This window comes from Galeopterus variegatus, unplaced genomic scaffold (genome assembly GCF_000696425.1).
Source record: "Galeopterus variegatus unplaced genomic scaffold, G_variegatus-3.0.2 Scaffold4685, whole genome shotgun sequence".
NCBI lineage: Eukaryota > Metazoa > Chordata > Mammalia > Dermoptera > Cynocephalidae > Galeopterus > Galeopterus variegatus.
The window spans coordinates 36935-57000 of record NW_007730796.1 but is presented as its reverse complement, the minus strand read 5'-3'; the positions used below and the strand labels follow the sequence as shown (position 1 = coordinate 57000).

The window sequence follows — 20066 nt, the reverse complement described above, 5'->3', positions numbered from 1 at the left end:
TATAGCGGTTAATAAAGAATATCCTTATATTTATCTCAAAGAACATCTTTCATCCTAATAAGAGCTTTACTAAGAAGAGCTACTTCTACAATTTATATTTGAAAGCATTCTGAACTTTAAATTATGTCAACTAGTTCACTAAAAATTACTTCAAGGTTATTTTAGAGTTTAAAAAAAAAAAAACTTTATCATTTCTATTATCCTTACCATTTTATACCAATCTATGTAAACTCTTGCATTGCTACAAAACCAAAGATGCTTAATCATATATTAGATGAAATGAGAAGCTACTATAGTTGTCTTTACCCTAAAGACATATCAATTTTTGTATGTTAGTAATAGATACTAGTATAATGTTAATTAATATTTACGACAATGCCAGATACCTAATTAACATCTGTTATACAAATAAACATTTATTACCAACAAATCAAAATCCCATTTTCTAGGTATGCTTTTAAACAAGAACGGAAAAGAAATTTTGCACAAATCTTGAGCAAGTAAAAAACAAAACAAAAAAACTGAATTGCTGAGTCACTCAGTTCTAACCTGTCAGTCCTGTTTGAGAGCCTTTGATGGTTCCTTACTGCTCAAGTACCAAGTCTTCTGCCCAGCATTTCAGAGCCTTCACCCACTGGCCTCGTCCCTTCCCTCTCACACTCTCTACTGCTGGTTAAGTTGGTCTCTCTGCCTGGAAAGCCCAGAGTCCTTTCCTTAAACCTTGCTTGGCCAAGTCTGCCCACCCTTTAATCCCTAGTTGTGGAAATGCCCCCAACTCTAGCCCATGCAGCCCTTTCTCATTAACAAAACCCTAGGGCCATCAAGTTCGGTACTATACTACTAACATATTAGGGTACACAGGCAAATTACAATCATTTAGTAAATTTACTACTGAGCTGTGATTAACCTTGGATGAAGAACTCCATTTCTCTTTCTATGACTCTTGAAAGACAGAACATGGGGTATGGAAGAAAAAGCAAGGGCACGCATAAGTATCTAGGTTTGAATTCAGGTTCTTCCTAACCTTGAGCAAGTCACTGACCCTCACTGAATCTCTCAGCTCTCGCATCTGTACATAGGAATATTATTACTGTACCTCACAGATTTATTACATTTATTATGTTAAAATATAACTGGTTTATACATGTTTCTTTCCAGGAGGCGGTGAGCTATTTGAGGAAAGAGGAATGTATTTGTATTCACCTTTCTATAACCAAGCCTAGGCCACACAGAAAACACTGAAGAAAGGTGAGAATCAACTAATTCATCATTTAATTTTTCTCTATTCGTTTCATCAGTTCTTTTTTCTTCTCCAAATAGATTATAAGCTCCTCAAGGGCAAAGATTATCTATAATAATTATCCTGTATTACCTGCAACACCTAAAACAGTTGGAGATGTGTAAGAGGTACTAAGTTTTGTTGACTTTAACTTCAGGTCAAAGTAAACAGTGACAGAGATAATCACAACAGTGTCCAACTCCCAGTGGTTTTGGTATGATTACAGTTAAGAGATATATGATTTAGGGGACAGGTGTTGGATTATTCAATGGTCTTCTCAAGATGCAAATGCTTCTTTCTAAGAATTAGCAAGACAAATATAAAGAAAAAAAGAAACAGAGTTGCTACAGTCAACAGTCAGAAACTCTAAGGATCTCTATAATGTCATTTGCTGTATTACCTGGTGCCAACAGATAATTTTTAAAACTGTTTTTGGGCAAATATGAAAAAAAAACAGTTTATTCTAGGATTTTTACTAAATGGCTGTACAGTAGGGAAGGTGTTCTGTTTTAAGTTTACTGCCACCTATTTCTGTGACAAACATAACTCACTCACATGAATTGCATGTTGAAGAATTAGTGAAACGATGGTTTTATATTTATCCATTCATTCATTAAACCAAAAATATTATTGGACACCAGCTATGTACCATGCACTGTGCTAGGTGCTTAGAATATAATTATAAGACAATTACTATTTCTGTCCCCTAGAGCTTACAGTCTAGCCCTGCACTGTCCAATGCAGCAGCCACTAGCCACATATGGCTATAGAGCACTTGAAATGTGGCTAGTCCAAACCGATATGCTTTAAATGTAAAATACCCACTGGATTTCAGAGACTTAGTACCCCCAAAAGAATGTAAAATTAATATTTTTATATTGACTATATGTTAAAATGATTTTTTAATATACAGGGTTAAATAAGAATTTTAAAATTAATGTCACCTATTTTATTTTTTTAATGTGGCTACTAGGAAATTTTAAATTTTGTGGCTCATAATATTTCTATCAGACAGTGCCAGCCGCCAGCCCAACTGCTGGCTTCTTTTAATAATTTCATGATCTATGGAAATTAAACTGTTGGATAAACAGCATCTGATTAACGTTTGATAAATAGTAAACATTCTATCAAGCAGTCTTATGGCTGGGACTACAGAGGCAACTCCTCTTTCTCTCTAGTAAGTTACTACAGATTTCTTTCTCATATTTGCAGCCCAAGAGCAACTAACATATTAGAAAGCCATTTCATTTTGAATAAATCATGGGAATTTGTCAAAGCTAATGCCATGGAGTCTAAGCATTAATTTTCAGTATGTGGAGTATAGCATATGTTCCTCAACCTTGACAAAAATGAAATTGAGTTTTAGGGTCTAAAGTAGCTCTCTGAATCCTCTCCCATATTCTCTATGTGCAAATCCTATTTTTCTAAAAATTACTTGCTGCTCATTAAATCACCCATAGAAATGGGTCACCTGATCAGGAACTCCCATTAGAAAATGCAGAAGTAAAAAAGTAAAACTAAAGCTGTATGCAGAGGTAAACTGTGACTATCCAGAAGGGAACCTGCAGCTAAGGGACTGTGTACCTGTGATGTCTGACCCATCTTCCATGTCACAAGCACTTGTTCTACCCCAGGGAGTAAGCAGGAGCTTATAGTAACCAGGGAAATGGGTTTAAGTTCTAGCCCAAAGGCAGAAAGAAGATAATGTGACAGATGATTAGATTGTTTCCAATGTTTTCACTATTACAAACAATATTATAACAAAGCTTCCGCTACATATATTCATATGTAAATATATGAGTATTTCTTCAAGTAGAATTTCTGGGTCAAAGGCATATGCATTTAAAATTGTTACAGATACAAAGTTGTTATAGGGCCATATTGTTCTTCAGAAAGACTGGACAATTCATACTCCCAGCAGTGTGGAAGTGCCTATTTCTCCAGGCCCACTTTAACCTCTTCATTTGTACCAATCTCATGGGTACAAATTGGGGTCAGGTTAAGTTGCATTTCCCTGATATTACTAGGTCACATGTTCACTGGCCCATTTGTTTTTCTTCCTTTGGGAATTGTCTCATATTCTTCGTCCACTTTCTCTATTAGGTTGTCTTCTCACAGATTCGTAGAAAGTCTTTATTTCATTCCTTTCTTCTTGTCTTTTAATTTTGTTTATGGTATCTTTTCACATTCAGAGGTTTTTGTATAACTGAATCTCTCAAACTTCTCTTTTATGGCTCCTTTGCTTTGTATGTCCTTTATTTCTGCATCATTGTAAGTTTTTTTGTTTTTGGCAGCTGGCCAGTATGGGGATCCAAACCCATGATTTTAGTGTTATAAGGCTACATCATCATAAAAGTATTAAAATACTCTCTTTTATTTCTAATATTTTCATAGTTTTGATTTTTATATTCAGAATTTGAATACATCCAGAACTGACTTTGGTGTATTGTATGAGGCAGGGTTCTAATTTTTCCCCCCAAACAATGGATAGGCTACTGTCCCCAAACCACTTAAGGAAAGTGCTCCCTTCTACACTTATTTGAAATGCCACCACAATTATATACTACACATGTTCTAGAATTAAGAAAATCCCAATATTCACATCTAAGCACCTTGGACACAAAATCTATAAATTATATATAAATATAAAGCAACATCACAGAATCTTAAGTGTAAAGGTTTGCAAATAAAGTAACACAATAACATTTATTGCTTAGTAAGTCTATTACTTATAAGATGTAGCCACCTCCAGATGTGCTATTGAACATTTGGGGTGATGCCATTTAAAAAATAATAATAAAATTTTTATGTTAAAGTATTAACTAGTTATAAATTTCAAATAACCTAAAGGACAAGTCAGTTTAACTGGTCGCTGCTTTCAAAATATAAAGCCCAATATTACCTCTACCTGAAAAGACAGGTTTTCTGCTGTACACCTGGAAGCTTGGACAGGAAAGCCAAGGAAATCTCTGACCCCCACCCCAACAAGCAAACAGAACTTCTTACTATTCCCAGGGCTCAAGCTGCTCAGGCCAAAGCAATCCATTCACCCTGTCCCACAATATTATTTGTTGGTTATGTAAGCATCTCGTACCACAGGGACTCCATACAAAATACTCCTTTGTGTCCTTCTTTTTCAAAAACTTCTTAGCTATTTTTCTCTATTTACTCTTGCAGTGAATTTTAGAATCAGTTTGTTAAATCTATAAAAAGTTACTTGGACAGACAGCATCTTATCTAGGTGATCAAAGTTAACATCACTAATAATGGGGCAAACCAATCAGATGTGTACAATTATTTGAACACAATATTTCTTAGTGGTAGTCCTGCCCAAAATGAATAAGCTGAATGTAATCATGAAGAAACATGGGATAAACCCAACTAAGGGACATTCTACAATACAACTAGTCTGTACTGTTCTAGAATATCAATGTCAAAAAAGACAAAGACAGGTTGAGAAACTGTTTTAGACTAAAGGAGACTAAAGATACATGACAAAAGAAAGTAACACATGATCTAGGATTTTCTTTTGCTATAAAAGACATTATTAGGATAACTGGCAAAATCTGAAATAAGGTCTATAACTTAGATACTAGTGTTAATTTTATCCCTTATTGTGTTAAGTGTTAATTTTATTTATTTATTTATTTTTGTTACAAGTTCTTCAGTTATGTAAAAGAATGTCTTTGCTTTTCAGGAACAGACACTGAAGTATTTAGATGTGAAAGGGCATCATATCTGCAACTTGCTTGCAAATGGTTAAAACAGCAAAACCATATATATGCACATGTCTATGTATATATGAATTACTTATGGGGGGAACCCGCAGAAGAGAGAGAGCAGGATAAAGCAAATGAGATAAAATGTTAACATTCAGGGAATCTGAATGACGGATACAGAATTTTTTACCACTGCAATTTTTCTGTAAATCTGAAATTATGTCAAAATAAAAACTGAATTATAAAAAAGTCTGTTGTGGGTTTTACTTGGGAAAACCCATGAAGGAACATAATCTTTAGCCATTTATTCTTATCTTTTTTGATATCTAGCAGTATAGTTTCACTGGGTTTTTCTGGTTTTTATTTCTAAGTATGTTATAAATTTCCATACAACTGTGAAAAGATCTCTCTTTATTTTCTAATTGGTTGTTGTTAATAAGTGGAAAAGTGATTTATCTTTGCAAGTTTAAATTTTATCCAGCCAACTTTCTGAACTGTAGTATTAATTACCTTGAATTTTATAGGTGGACTATCAGATCATCTGCTATTAATGACAACTTTCAGCTCTTTCTTTCTAATATATGTACCCCCCCCACCTCCCCAGATCTTCTATTGTGTTGGCTGAAAACTCCAGAACTAGAATGAATAGTAGAGATGATAGTGGGCATCTTTGTCTTCTTTTTTACTTTAATGAGAACACTGGTAAGGTTTCACCATTATGTATGATGTTTGTTATTAGTTTCTTGTAGATATTCTATCAATAAAATTAATTTTCTTCTATCCCTGGATACCTAAGAATTTTTTTTCCTTACCAGGAATGGGTATGGTTTTTTAAAAATAAAATTTGGGGCCGGCCTGGTGGCGCACTGGATAGTGCGCCGCTTGGGAAGCGCGGCGGCACTCCCGCCCGAGGGTTCGGATCCCACATACAGACCGGTTCCCGCTCACTGGCTGAGCGAGGCGCGGGAGCAGCGCCGAGGGTTGCAATCCCGTCGCCGGTCCCCGGTCCGGTACGGGGGCAACACTGAGGGTTGCGATCCGTTGCCGGACACGGAAAAAGACAAAAAAAGACAAAAAAATAAATAAATAAATAAAATAAAATAAAATAAAATTTGTGTTGAAATGTAATACACAGAAAAATGAATATATATCGTAAGGATACAGCTTAATGCATTTTAACAAAATGAACACAGTATCAAATTTTATTAAATGCTTTTTTTGGTATCAGGAAAATCACACATTTTCCTTTAATCTATTAAAGTAGTAAACTACTTTAGTGTGTTTTCCACAGATAAACCCCATTTGATTTTGATTTCTTTTCATTTTTAGATTTATCCCTGCCATCTTATACATTTTTATTTACCATTATCTCTTGTCTCATTTGTCCACTTTTCTAATTTTACTGAAATAATCAAGCATTTTTTTTTCTTTCCTTTTTTCTTGGGAAGATCTACATCCTATTATCTCTATTACTTTCTAAAAAACAAAAATTTTTATTTTTCTAACAATATTAAGAATAATGAGTCTGGAAAGAAACTTGCCTATTAATGGTGGTTACCTCTGGAAAGAGGAATGAGTTTAGGGAAGCTACGAAGCAGGGCCTGTGCTTTTTAAATTTCACTCCTTTTACTGTGAAATTTGACACATGCATAGGAATGTACATAAATATAAATTTAGAGTTTAACAATTAAAAAGGGAACATGTAACCATCACCCAGGTCAAGAAACAGAATATTGCCAACGCCCAGAAGCCCTTGCCTGCCCTTCTTGATCACACACCCTCCAAGTTACCCTCTCCACTTCTAGAGGTAACCTAAAACCTACTATCTTTTTATAGCTTTTTAGTATACCTAGGTATGTATCTCTAAACGCTATTGTTTATTTTTGCTAGTTTTGAAGTGTACTGGAATAGAATGGTAAAGTACGTATTCTTTCTGGGCTCTTTCATTCACAATTATGTTTCTGAGATTCATCCATGTTGTTGGGGGTTGAGGGGTGGTCTGCTCATTTCTACTGCCAAATACTATTTCTTTGTATTAATATATACCACACTTTATTTATCAAGTCTAAGTTGTATGAACAGACATTGGGGTTGTTTTAAATCTGTGGCTCTTAATGTTGCCATAAGCATTTTTTGAACATGTTTTCAGGTACATAAGGGCCTACATACATTTCTGTTGGCTATAAATCTAGAAATGAAATTTCTGAGTATGGGAACGTATAGGAATCCTTACCTTTATGACATAAAGTCAAAATGTTTTTCAAAATGGCTGTACCAATTTACAAACCTACCAGCAACATGTGAGAATTCCTGTTGTTCCACATTCTTGTCAATACTTGGAATTGTCATTATCAGTCTTTTTAATTTAGCAATTCTTATGGGTTTGTAAACCTATCTTTTTAAAAAATGCATTTCTCTTATTAGCAATGAAGTTGAGCAAGTTTTCATGTTTATTGGTCATATGAATTTGGGAAATGCCTGCTCAAGCTTCATATACATTTCTTCTATTGAGATGTCTTTTTTTTTTTTACTGATTTGTACAAATTTGTTATATATGCTTGCAATAAGGACCTTCACTTTTCACCCTATGCATTTCTATATTATTGAAATTTTTATTTTAATAAGTAGATATTACACCTAAATTTTAAAGAATTATAACCTTTTGCACTACTCCCAATTTGTTTAATTTCAGTTAATGTTTTATACACACACACACACCCTTACATTTTTTCTCTACAGTTTTAGAATCTCTTAACAATCATATTAGGCTTCATGATCCCTTTATTTAAATACTACTCTAAGTTTTATTTTTTATTTATTTATTTTTTTTAAGATGACAGGTAAGGGGATCTTAACCCTTGACTTGGTGTTGTTAGCACCAGGCTCAGCCAGTGAGCCAACCGGCCATCCCTATATAGGATCCAAACACGTGGCCTTGGTGTTATCAGCACCGCATTCTCCTGAGTGAGCCACGGGCCAGCCCTCAATTCTAAGTTTTGGTGTTATCAGCACCGCATTCTCCTGAGTGAGCCACGGGCCAGCCCTCAATTCTAAGTTTTACTTAGAGTTTTTTTTGCACACTACTGCTTCTTATATCCAAATCTTCCTTTTTTTTTTTTGGATTTTTCATTTTACTAGAAATACCTCCTCCTCAAGTAATTTTCTCAAAATAGATATATGTTGTAAACTTTCAGAGTTATTTATTTTGACCCCCCATTTATACTCTGGTTAGACCAGGTACAGAATTCTGTCTTCAAGATAATTTTTCCTAGGAACACTGAGATACTTAGCTTCTAGCAAACCATGTTGCAGGTGAGAAATCCATGCCAGTCTGATTCTCAGTCTTGTGTCCTTCCATGTAACTTGTTTTCTACCCCCTGGGATCATAAGTAGTAGTTCAGTAACGTATAAGAAGGTGCTTTTTGTTGGTTTTTGCATTTTTCTTGCTTGGTCTTTGATGTGCCATTTATACTTAAAAACTCAGAGTCTTTCTTCATATAGGGAAATATTCTTTACTTGTTTACTCTGTCCCTTCCACTGTCTGACCTTTTCTTCTGTAACTCCCATAATATGGACACTGGATCACTTAAATCTATCCTCAAAGTATGAATTTTCCTCATGTACTTTCCTATCTGTTGTTCTTCTTACTTTATGGTCTGCATATGTCCTCTACTTTATTTCCATGAGAAATAACTGCTCTTAAGCCTATTATTTAATCCTCTAACTGAATTTTTATTTCGGCAATCAATTCTTCAGTATAGAACTAACTACTGTAATTCGTTAATCATTACTTTTTATCCATGGCAGCTGGTTTTCTATTTATGGATCAAATTCACTCTTGGCTCTGTGAGGATACCTTCTGTGATCACAACTTCCTAAAGTTCTATTCTGCATCCTCATTATACCCGTTCCCACACCGGAAGCTGTTTTATCTGTTCATCTTAGTCACCCTCTTTCAAGTCTAGTTTTCCTCAACTGTCCGGTGAGCCTTGATCATCTATTCATATTAATAAATAAAGGACTACATTGGTTAGAAATGTGCATTTCCTCAATAGTTGTATTAACCTGTCTCCAAAACCTCCAAATGGGAAGTCTGACTGTGGGTCTCTGCAAGTTTTAAGTGGTACACTGATAGACAGGTTTCCCTTTAGAAGTGGAAAAAAAGAAAGCAGTGTTACCTTATTATTGCCAAAATAAGGCAGGCTGTATTTTGATCGTATGGTCCTTTAATGTACGCCAGTCCTTGACGGAGCTCCCTTTTTTTTCCTCCCCTCATTCCACCTTCCTCACCCAATCTACTGTGGAGGTCCATTACCTGAGGTTCTGCACCCAGTCTACTGTGGAGGTCCATTACCTAAGGCCCTGCTTTGCCCACTCTTTCTCCAATCCCAGTTAATGCTCACAATGTCTGCCCAACTCTCCCCAAAGCAAACCCTCTACTTTGCTTGAAAAGCTGTTCTCATAGCTTTATCCTGGAAACTAATGCCATTGCTAAAGCTCGTTAGATAAGAGCATGAAGTGGAGTAGGGGAAGTAACTGTTTTGAAGGCAGTTCTTTAATTATTTGCCCTGATGTCTCACCCTCCCCCCAAACCTGCTCTCTCCTTCCTATACTTGCTGACTCTAAACTTAGAGTTTCAGGAACATGCCTGCTAAGAACTTCTCTGACTTAAGGAGTATGTATTTGAGGCTGCATTTTATTCTGTGCTGGTTTCCCAATCAACAGCTTTCTATCACCCTGAAATTCTTCAAAATTTCTGGTATTACAATAACAATAATAACAGCAGCTAACATTAATTCAACATTTGCTGAATGTAAAAAACTCTAAGTGCTTTGCACATATTGTTTCTCATGAGCTTCACAATAACTCTAGGAGACAGGTACTATTATCATCATTCTAATTTCATAGATGAGAAAACAGGTAAAAAGAAGAATGAGGAACTTGCCCAAGGTCACACAGTTGGTAAATGGCAAAGCCTGGATTCAGACACAGGTAATCTGGCTTCAAAGCCTCCCTTTTCTGTTTTTCAATATAATTATGATTTCTTTGTCTTATGTTTGCTTTGTCATTTTCAATGATATGTGAGAAAGAGGGGAAGGTAAATGGGTGCATTCAGTTCATAATTTTATAATAGAAACCTGTGCACCACACTTTCCATTGATAGAAATATTTTTTAGAGAAGATGCAGGATCTAGTGAAGGAAATCTACTGACAGAAAATATGCCCATGAAACTGTCTTCAATCAGAATCAACAGAGGTAATGTAAAGGATTCCTAAAATGAGAGGCTTGAAAGTGGCTATTTCAAAAATATAGATAAGTTAAAAAACAACAACAAAACTAATGAAACATTAAATGATAGCTCTCTCATGTTCTCAACAATTCTTTAGTTCACCTTCACCACCACCAGAGAAAAGCTGAAAATATACTAAAAATTTTGTCCCAACCTATTCCCTAACAGCAGCCTCTTTAATAATTCAATTCAACTCAAATACGTGATAAACCTACTACATGCACTGTGCTACAAACTAGAGATAAAGAAATGAAAGGCACTGGCCCACTGGCCCTGCCCTTACAGAGCTTACAGTCTAATGGGAGGCATGGACAAGTAAACAAACTACTATAATTCAGTGCAATAAATACTATGATACAGGTAGGTACTCACAGGATGCCATCAGAACAAAGAAGGGACATGCCTGCCAAGGCCCTGGAAATAACACTGAGTGTTAAAGGGTGAAAGAGGAAACAGGCCTACCAAAGAGATTTTTTTCCTGGAAATAACTTTTAGACTAAGTGTAAATGATATGCTATTATTGGTTTGGAGAGATTCAGCTGAATTCATCATCTTTTCCTAAAACCTGTCCTTCCGATCCACCTGTATAACAACTGGTGAAGAGCACTATGGTCTACACAGAAAGCTGGAAGTCATATTTGACTCCTCCCTTGACCTCTTCAATTAGTCAACCAAGTCTCATCTAATTCCACTTCCTTATATTTCAAATCAATTCCCTATTCTTCATTCTTACTCCAACTACCTTAATTTCAGTCTCCATTTCTTACCTTGATAACTGTAATAAATTTCATAACTTTTCTTTCAATTAAATCTCTTCACTAGCTAAAAAACCAAATCTGATCCTGAAAACTCCCCTGGGGTGGTACCCCACTTAACCTTGGCCCTCTCCAGCTTCTTCTGTCTGCCCTTGCTACGGTTTGAATGTATCCCCCAAAGTTCACATGTTGGAAACTTAATCCCCGTTGCAACAGTGTCGAGAAGTGCAACCTTTAACAGGCATTTGGGTCCTCATGAGCCCTCATAAATGGATTAATGCTGTTATTGTGTGAGTGGGTTAGTTATTGTGGGAGTGAGTTTCTGATAAACAGCTGAACCCAGCTCTCTCCTCTCTTTCTCTCTCTCTCTCTCTTGCTCTCTCTTATGCTCTCTTGCCCTTCCACCTTCCACCATGGGATGATGCAGTAAGAAGGCCCTCACCAGATGTTGGTACCTTGATACTGGACTTCCCAGCCTCCAGAAGTGTGAGAAATATAAATTTCTTTTCTTTATAAACTACCTAGTCCGTAACATTTTCCTAAATGGCTTTACTCAAGCTGCCTGGTCTCCATGGTTTGAGAGGTCCCAACCCTCCCATGCTAACACCATTCAGCTTTGAGCATATCTCTTCTGAAAAGTTACCCTGACAGCCACTCCTCTACCACTCTCCTCCTCCCAAGCTTAGTCAGGTACCTCCCTGGGCTCCCATGCCATACTACTTCATCAGGATACTTATCACAAAGAATTATGCTCAAATTATTCTGTAATTGTTTACCTGATTCTCTATTACCTAGATCATCAAGCTAGCACAGTGCCTGGTACATAGGAAGCAATCAAGAAATACTGAAAGAATGAAAGAATGAACGAACGAACAAATGAAGATAGTGAAGCCTGTGAAAGCTGATGAGACAACCAAAGGAGATAATGGAGAGAAGGACAGAACATTGGAGCAAAATCCACCTTTAGTGGGTAGGAAGAAAGAAGCTAGCGAAGGAAACAGAATAAACAATCAAAGAAGTAGGAAGAAAACAACTAGGATTGTACAATAATGCAACCTAAAAGAAGAGAAAAATATAAGAAGGTGCATGTGGTCAACAGCATCAAACACTACCAACAGGTCAAAGAAGGTGAGAACTGTGATGAGGCCAATGATTTAGAGAAGGTCACTGGTGATCTTGATATTGCTAATGTTGCATTTACTCCCACTTCTCAGCACTATCAGAGAACATTTTTCTCAGCCATTGTATGAGGCAATTTAGGGCTTAAAAATAACCAGTGGTTCGAGACTTACCTGCGCAATCTTTTTTTCCAAGATTAAAAAATTGAAAAACAGAGAATATACAAAAGAAAATAAAATCCCACCACCCAGATATAACCAGTTATTTCATTATTTCCTTTGTTTTTTGTGTGTGTATATTTTTATATAATTGTTATATTGAATTCTATATCCTAATTAAATAATTTCTTAATTATGCTTACTAAATATAAGCATAATTAATTACAATAAAATAATATTAATAATATAACTAAATAGTAAAGCTTAATTTATGCTTTTTCAGCCCAAAGATTTCTCACGGTAAATCAATAAATTAGCATTCTAATTTATAAATTTTTAAAAAGAAAAAAATGTTAAAGAATTAGACGCGCCTGCTTGGTCACATGTGCACATGGTTCTTCTGTCACATAATACTAAAATTACCTCTTAATTTTTATCAATAAAATTATTTATACTAAAAGGTAACATACGACCCTAAGTATCTTATCTTGACCCATTTAGGCTTGATTTTATTCTTTTCATGCTCTGGAGCTTGGCAGCTAAAAATAGGTTGGGCGCTAGATATAGAAACATCTATCGCAGCTGCAGGATTTTTTCCTACTTTTTTGTTTTGTTTTTTAATCTCTTCAGTTAAAATTAGATATACTGGCTTATAAATAATTTAATAAAGCCTAAATTACAACATTAAGCATGCTTGTCTGACAATCTGTTATATCTAGAAAAATAGTGTGAACCAGAGTTTTCAACTCTCTTCTGAGATTTTCTTTTTTTAGTACAGAGTATGTCTTAGTGGGAAAAAAAAGAAGTAGAAAGAATGCAACATTTCTAAAAGTAAGAATTGCTAGGTCAAAGGGTATGAACATCTTGAAGGTTTTTGATACATATCACCAAGCTGGATCCAGAAAGGCTGTATAAAATTTACACTTCCTTCAATATATGAGCTTCATTCTCCCATACCCTTGCCAAAACTGGGTATTCTTATTTTTAGTTTTTGCCTACCTAACAGGTGAAAATATCTTATTGTTTTGTTATGTTTATAACAACAGTGAAAATAAGTATCTGTTCATATTTATTGACATTTAAAAAATTGATTATTCATATCCTTTTACATATTGTTCTACAGGGTATTTGCCTTTAACCTATCTATTTATAAGAGCTCTTTATATATTCATATTAACCATTTGTTACAAATATTTTCCCCTATTTATTTTTTATTTATGGTATTTGACAAAAGAGGTTTTTTATTTTATGTCATCACATGAATTAATCTTTAATTTCTTTCTTAGAATCATATTTAGAAAATTATTTCCCATACCCATATTTTAGAAATTATTCAAAGTTATTTCTAATATAGTTACAATGAAACACCACTGATAGCACTGAGATAATTTATTTCTACTATCTAATATACATTAAGTGATTCTAACTCCCCAAAACTTATAATTACAATTCCAACAGTGGCCGATATGAAACATAAGTTTAAAATTAAGTTCTAGACTTTCTCACTCCAATTTCAGCTGTTTAGACAATTTTTAAAAACCAGAATTTTGAGTTTAGAAAATTCATTCAAAATTCCCTTTAACCCATATGAAGCACAGATCTCTTGCTAGTTATCACCCACCTCTCAAAAACCTGTTAGGGATCCTTATGATGGGACAGGACTGAATGAAGCGCCTCCTAACTGGGTCCCATCGTATTTTCTTCTTACCTGTTACCACAATTATCAGCAATAAGTCAGACACATACAACACATGGCAAATAATACATAGTTACTGTAGTTATAAAGACAGAAAAACAGGAAACAAAACAATACTTGAATACAGAAAGAAAGTGATGTAAAGTAGCATTTAACTCTGTTTTGGAGGTCAAAATTAAAGCAATACATAAGCAGTGATGAAGGTTTTCAACTCTTATCCCCAAAAGAATACAAACAATTGTGTGCACCTTTTTTTGGACTAGTTCAATACTATGTGCACTCAATAATCACCAATGCCATCTTGTGGCAAAAATTCACCAGGAATGTTACAAACAAATTAGAAATGATGACATTTTTAAGTCAGTGAATATCAAAAAAGGAGCACTGAAACTAATTGGGCATAAGATAGGCTTCTGTTCTCTTCAAGGTTTGGTATTCTTTCATTAATTATATGATTAAGAGGATAAAGCAATGCGCACCATTCTTTAAATATGAAATAAGCTCATTTTACTATAATTAAAATTTATAATAGCAATCAAATAAAACAAACATTTACTATCTTGGCACTTCCATGAGGAGGAGGGGGCAAATTTATCTGCCTTCCCTGGAAGCAAATTAGCTCTACATTAACCCCAATTTAAACTTGTTTTCCTATGAAATAGAATAAAAATGTAACACATTTATGGAACTGTTAAATGGGGTACTATTGTCTCTTCCCAAAGTTTTGATAGTTCTCAAAGATAGCTCTTACAATTAAAAAAATTAACATTTGTATAATGTTTAAAGTTTACAAAGAGCTTCCACATATATTACCTCATATGATTCTCACAACAATCATGTATTGATCCAACATTTTATTAAGCATCTGCTATTCCTGGAGCCCCAGGCTAAGACCTAGGGTTGCAAAAGAACGATATGACTCCTACCCTTAAGAGTTCATGGTCTTGTGAGGAAGGCAGATGTGTAAACAAATAATTACATTTCAGTGAAGTAATTGCTGTAACAGGGGCTATAAAAACCCTTTGAAGAAGATATCGTAATTTTACAAATATATATAAAAAAGCTAAAGAAAAATTAAGTTACTTAATGCCAGATCCAGGATTCAGGCCCCGGCTTTTGACTCTAAAACCTGCCTTCCTTCTACTACACCAGACTTACCCTGTCTCAAATTCCCTAGAAAGAGAATAGTCTGTATATTCAGATGTCCATCAGCAAGATCTAGTTTGCTTACTACAGAACTTGTCCATAGAAATACACAAATTCTGTGTAATGAAATTAGCATTACCTATACATGTATACTTAATATTGTAGAGAGGACAGACTCGTGGGCAAAGGGAAGAATTATTTATCTTGCAAAAGGGTTTTTCTTTTTATCCTCTAAGTCCTTTAAATCAGTGGTTCTAAAATGTTGGTCTACAGTATACTGCTAGGCCAAGTTAAAGATTTATCAGTCTGACACAAAATGAGAAAAATATGGACAATGGAGTAAGTTTTCCAAAAAGCTAAAATTTTCCATTTAAAGGTCTGCACATTGGGCCGGCCCGGTGGCGCACTGCTACAGTGCGCCGCTTGTGAGTGCGGTGGCGCTCCCGCCGAGGGTTCGGATCCCACATACAGACCGGTTCCCGCTCACTGGCTGAGCGAGGTGCGGGTGCGACACGGAGGGTTGCGATCCCGTTGCCGGTCCCGACCCGGTACAGGCGCAACACTGAGGGTTGCAATCCGTTGCCGGACACGAAAAAAGACAAAAAGGAAAAAAAATAAAAATTAAAAAATTTAAAAAATAAAAAATAAAATAAAGGTCTGCACATTTTTCAAAGATTAGAAGATTTTTGTTGTTAAATCTTCTTTATGAAATGATAGGAAATGGTAGTCAGTTTTGTTTTTTAATATCCTTTCTTAGAAAAATAGAAAATTTGCAAGCCTATGTCTACCCTAAAAAATACATATTTTTAAAATTTACAGGTTTATGACATCCAAAAGTCTGGAGAACCACTGCTTTAAACAAATACGATATGTGTTGATGACTCCTGAGTCCAACACTGTAAACCCACTGCCAAAGGATACATAAGATGTGTAAGAAACTTCCCTTGCCCTCAAGAAGTTTATATTCTAATTAGGGAGACCCAGACAGACACATAAAACAATCAGATAGCAATACAAGACAGAATATAACAAGTGATTAGCTTAAAATTTGACATTTTTATGTATCAGAAGCATTAAAACGTACATACCCTTTGACCCAGCTATTCCACTTCTAGGAATCTATTCCTAAAGAAACAATCATAGATGCATGGAAAGATGTATGGACAAAGATATTAACTGCGGTATTATTTATAATGGCAAAATTAGAAACATTTTCAATGTCCAATGATAGGGAGATGGTTAAGTAAGTATGCTAATAAACATACTTAAATATGTTCACACCACTAAAAAGTATATACAAGACTATTAACATGACAAAAACATTCACAATATATTGCAAATGAAAAATGCAAGGTACAAAATAGTATTAGAGAATGATACAATTTTAGTAAAGAAAAAAGTGTTTGTACATATTCATGAAAAATACAGAAAGGATATACATCAGATTTTAATTGTGGTTATCTTTGGGTGGTTATCATAAGAGATTTTTGTTTTTTCCCCTTTGTGCTGGTCTTTAGTTTCCAAGCTCTCTCACTGAGTAGGCATTACTCTTGGAGTGGAAAAAAAAAATACCATATTACTTTAATTTAAATAAACAAACAAATAAATAAATAAGCTATGATTAAAAAATACTAGAAAGAAATAGACCAAATTGTTAACAGTGGTTATGATTGGGGTTGGGGTTATTACCCCTTCTATGTTATTCAGAAGGTCTACAATGTACTATTTTCTTTTTCTTTATTTTTTGGCAGCTGGCCAGTGAGGGGATCTGAACCCTTAACCTTGGTATTGTTAGCACCACGCTCTCTACCAAGCTAACCAGCCAGCCCAATATATTATTTTACAATGGAAAATATAAAACTACTTTAGAATAACACTGAGACAATAACATTGAAAATTACTGAACCAAAGTTGTAATCAAAAATCCTTTTTTATGTTTTCTCAGGGATTCTATCAAACATCTTTGTCATGTTTCTCTTTCAGCAACCAATGTAACTCTGTCATAGGCACAAGCTAATGTTGACTGTATGAAGGTTATTCAGGCAGAGTAGGCACTGACTTCAGAACTCACGTTTAATTCCTTCACCCAAAGAGCAGGAAAAAAGAGAAACCAGCAACATATCAGTGTAACACCATCAGAAATGTATTTTATTTTAAATACATGTCTTTCCAATTTCATATAAACATATTCCTGGTCTGAATTTTTGTTCACTGAAGTTTTAATTTTTATATATTCAAACTGCCAATCTTCTTTAGTGATTGCTTCTACTCTTCAAAACAAAAACCATAATTTCTTCAATGATTTCATCAATTTTTGCTAGCTATTTAAATATTTTCTCCTTTTTACTAAATTTACTTCACTATAAATATAACATAATCATTGACAGAACTAAGATGATAGGCCGAGCATACTGTGAGCAAGTTCACCTTCCCCCAAAGTCTCCCAGATAACACAAAAGCCATTTTTTTTTAAAAAAAATCTATAATCAAAAGAAAGCAAGAAATGCCTTTAATGGACTAAAACTCTGAGGAATCACTGAAAGATGAAAGGCTGATAGAATCAGTCTAAAGTAGGAAACTACAGTTCTGTAGACTCGGAGTAGAGGGCTAGCACAAGTGGTGGGAGCAGTTCTCAGGGTAAGCTAAGCCCAGAGGCAGAAGAAAGCAGGAAGGACTGAAATGATTTACAAAGTTTACAGCATGACTGGTTGGCGTACAAAGGAGTTACACATCAGGTCAGCCCCTCCTACCCATTTACCACTTTGAGTCAATCATTATAGAATAGAGCTATTTGCTCCTAGATGGGAACAATGGCAACAAACAACAAAAGTGTCACTTTCCAGTTAGAAACAATGAGTATGAACACTTAGATCAGAGAAACAGGACAGAGCCCTGTGTGGATATTAACACCCAGGCAGAAGAGGTGACAGTCACACTAAAGAAGACTGACAACTGATACACTTTACCTCATTGCACATTTCATCCCTACCCACAATCAGTAGAGAATGGCTGCAATAAATAGATGTAACATTCACAGGAAGGCTAACAAGGACTCTCAAGTAGAGATGAATGAGCAAAACCAAAACCCAAACATGAGAAAGTAGAAAGTATAAAAAAAGTTAAGATACAAAAGAGAATTGAGCAATCTCTATCAAAATTCTGACTTCTTTTTTTCTTTTTTTCAGAAAAGTACAAGCTAATCCTAAACTTCATATGGAAATGCAAGGAACCCAGAATACCAAAACAATCTTGAAAAAGAACTAAGTTGGAAGACTCACACTTCCTGACTTCAAATCTTACTGCAAAGATACAGTATTCAAAACAGTGTGGTGCTGGCATAAGGATGGACATATAGATCAATGGAATAGAATCAAGATTCCAAAAGTAAACCCAAACATCTATCGTCAATTGATTTTTGACAAGGGTGACAAGACTATTCAGTAGGGAATGAACAGTCTTTTCAACAAATAAATGAGCCTGGGATAACTGAACATGCTTTTAAACCTAAAATTCTGTACCTACTGAAACTCTTGTTCAAGTATAAGAATGAAATAAAGACAATTTTGGATGTGAAGAATACAAAAAGTTTGCTTCCCTCAGATTTCTGATGAAAGAATTACTCAAAGATATATATCTGGAATAAAAAAAAATTTAATCCAAGAATAACGAACAAGGCACAAGAGAAGAGTAAGCAGAGAAACCAGTAAAACCTTTAAGTCTAAATAAGCATCGAAACACAAAATCTTACTAACATTCCAAACTACAATCTCAGATGCTATCAACAGGAATAACTGTAGGGGTAGAAAGTGGGGTTGGATAAAGGGAAAGTAGAAAAATATCTTTATCTAATCCAGAAGTATATAGAAAGTGATTAACATAAGCATCAATAGAAAAATATAAATTTAAGTATTGTGTAAAATATTTAAGAATACTAGATAGCTTCACTGGTAAATTCCTCCAAATATGTAAGAAAGAAATAATATCTAACCTACACAAACACTTTCAAAGAATAAAGAAATTCATGAGACTACCATAACTCTGATATCAAACCTGATAAAAACATTAAAAATAATTATAGGTCAACATCCCTTATAAACATAAGCACAAAAATCCTAAACAAAACATTAGTAAATCTAATCAAAGTTATATAAAAAGTATAATATGTCATGACCAAGTAAAATTCATTCCAAGAATGTAAGGCTAATTTAACATTCAAAAATCTATCTGTATAATTCACCACACTAACCAAACAAGGAGAAAAACTATATGATCATCTCAATAAATGAAAAAAAAAAAGCATTTGTAAGATTCAATACCAAGTAAACTAGGGAATAAACTTCTTCAACCTGGTGAAAGATATCTTCAGTAAACCTATAGCCAACACTATCCCTACAGGAGCATACTGAACACTTTCACTGGAGATCAAAAGCCAGATAAGGATCTTCAATACTTTCATTTCTCTCCAAAACTCTACTGGAAGTTCAAGCTAGGGTAATAAGGCAAGAAAAACAAAATAAAAGGCTGAAAAGGAGTATGTAAAACTGTCTTTTATTTACAAATGACATGATTGCATAAGTAGAAAATCCAAAAGAATCTACAAATAATTAGAACTAAGAAGTGACTTTAGCAAGGTTGTTGGATGTAAGGTTACTTTACCAAAAAAACTTGTATTTCTCTAAACTACCAACAATTATAAAATGAAAATTTTAAATGCCATTTATAACAGCATCAAAAGTCATCAAATAGTAAAAAGTATCACATAATATCTATGAATAAATCTAACAAATACTGGCTGGCCAGTTAGCTCACTTTGGGGAGTGTGGTGCTGGTAACAACAAGGTCACAGGTTTGGATCACCATACCAGCCAGGCACCAAAAGAAAAGAAAAAAAAAAAAAAAAAAA

The 20066-nt window shown here is 34.7% G+C and overlaps 1 protein-coding gene across 2 annotated transcripts in view; it reads right to left on the bottom strand.

The window, feature by feature from the left end:
* Positions 1 to 20066, bottom strand: part of KLHDC10 (kelch domain containing 10) — a 54412-nt gene that overhangs the window by 11644 nt on the left and 22702 nt on the right. Inside the window, exon 2 of one of the 2 annotated variants that reach the window (XM_008588143.1) lies at positions 13943 to 14029. The exons of the other annotated variant lie outside the window; for it this stretch is intronic. Within the exon in view, the coding sequence (XP_008586365.1) occupies positions 13943 to 14029 (87 nt within the window). The remainder of the gene's footprint in view (positions 1 to 13942; positions 14030 to 20066) is intronic. 2 annotated transcript variants of the gene reach the window in all.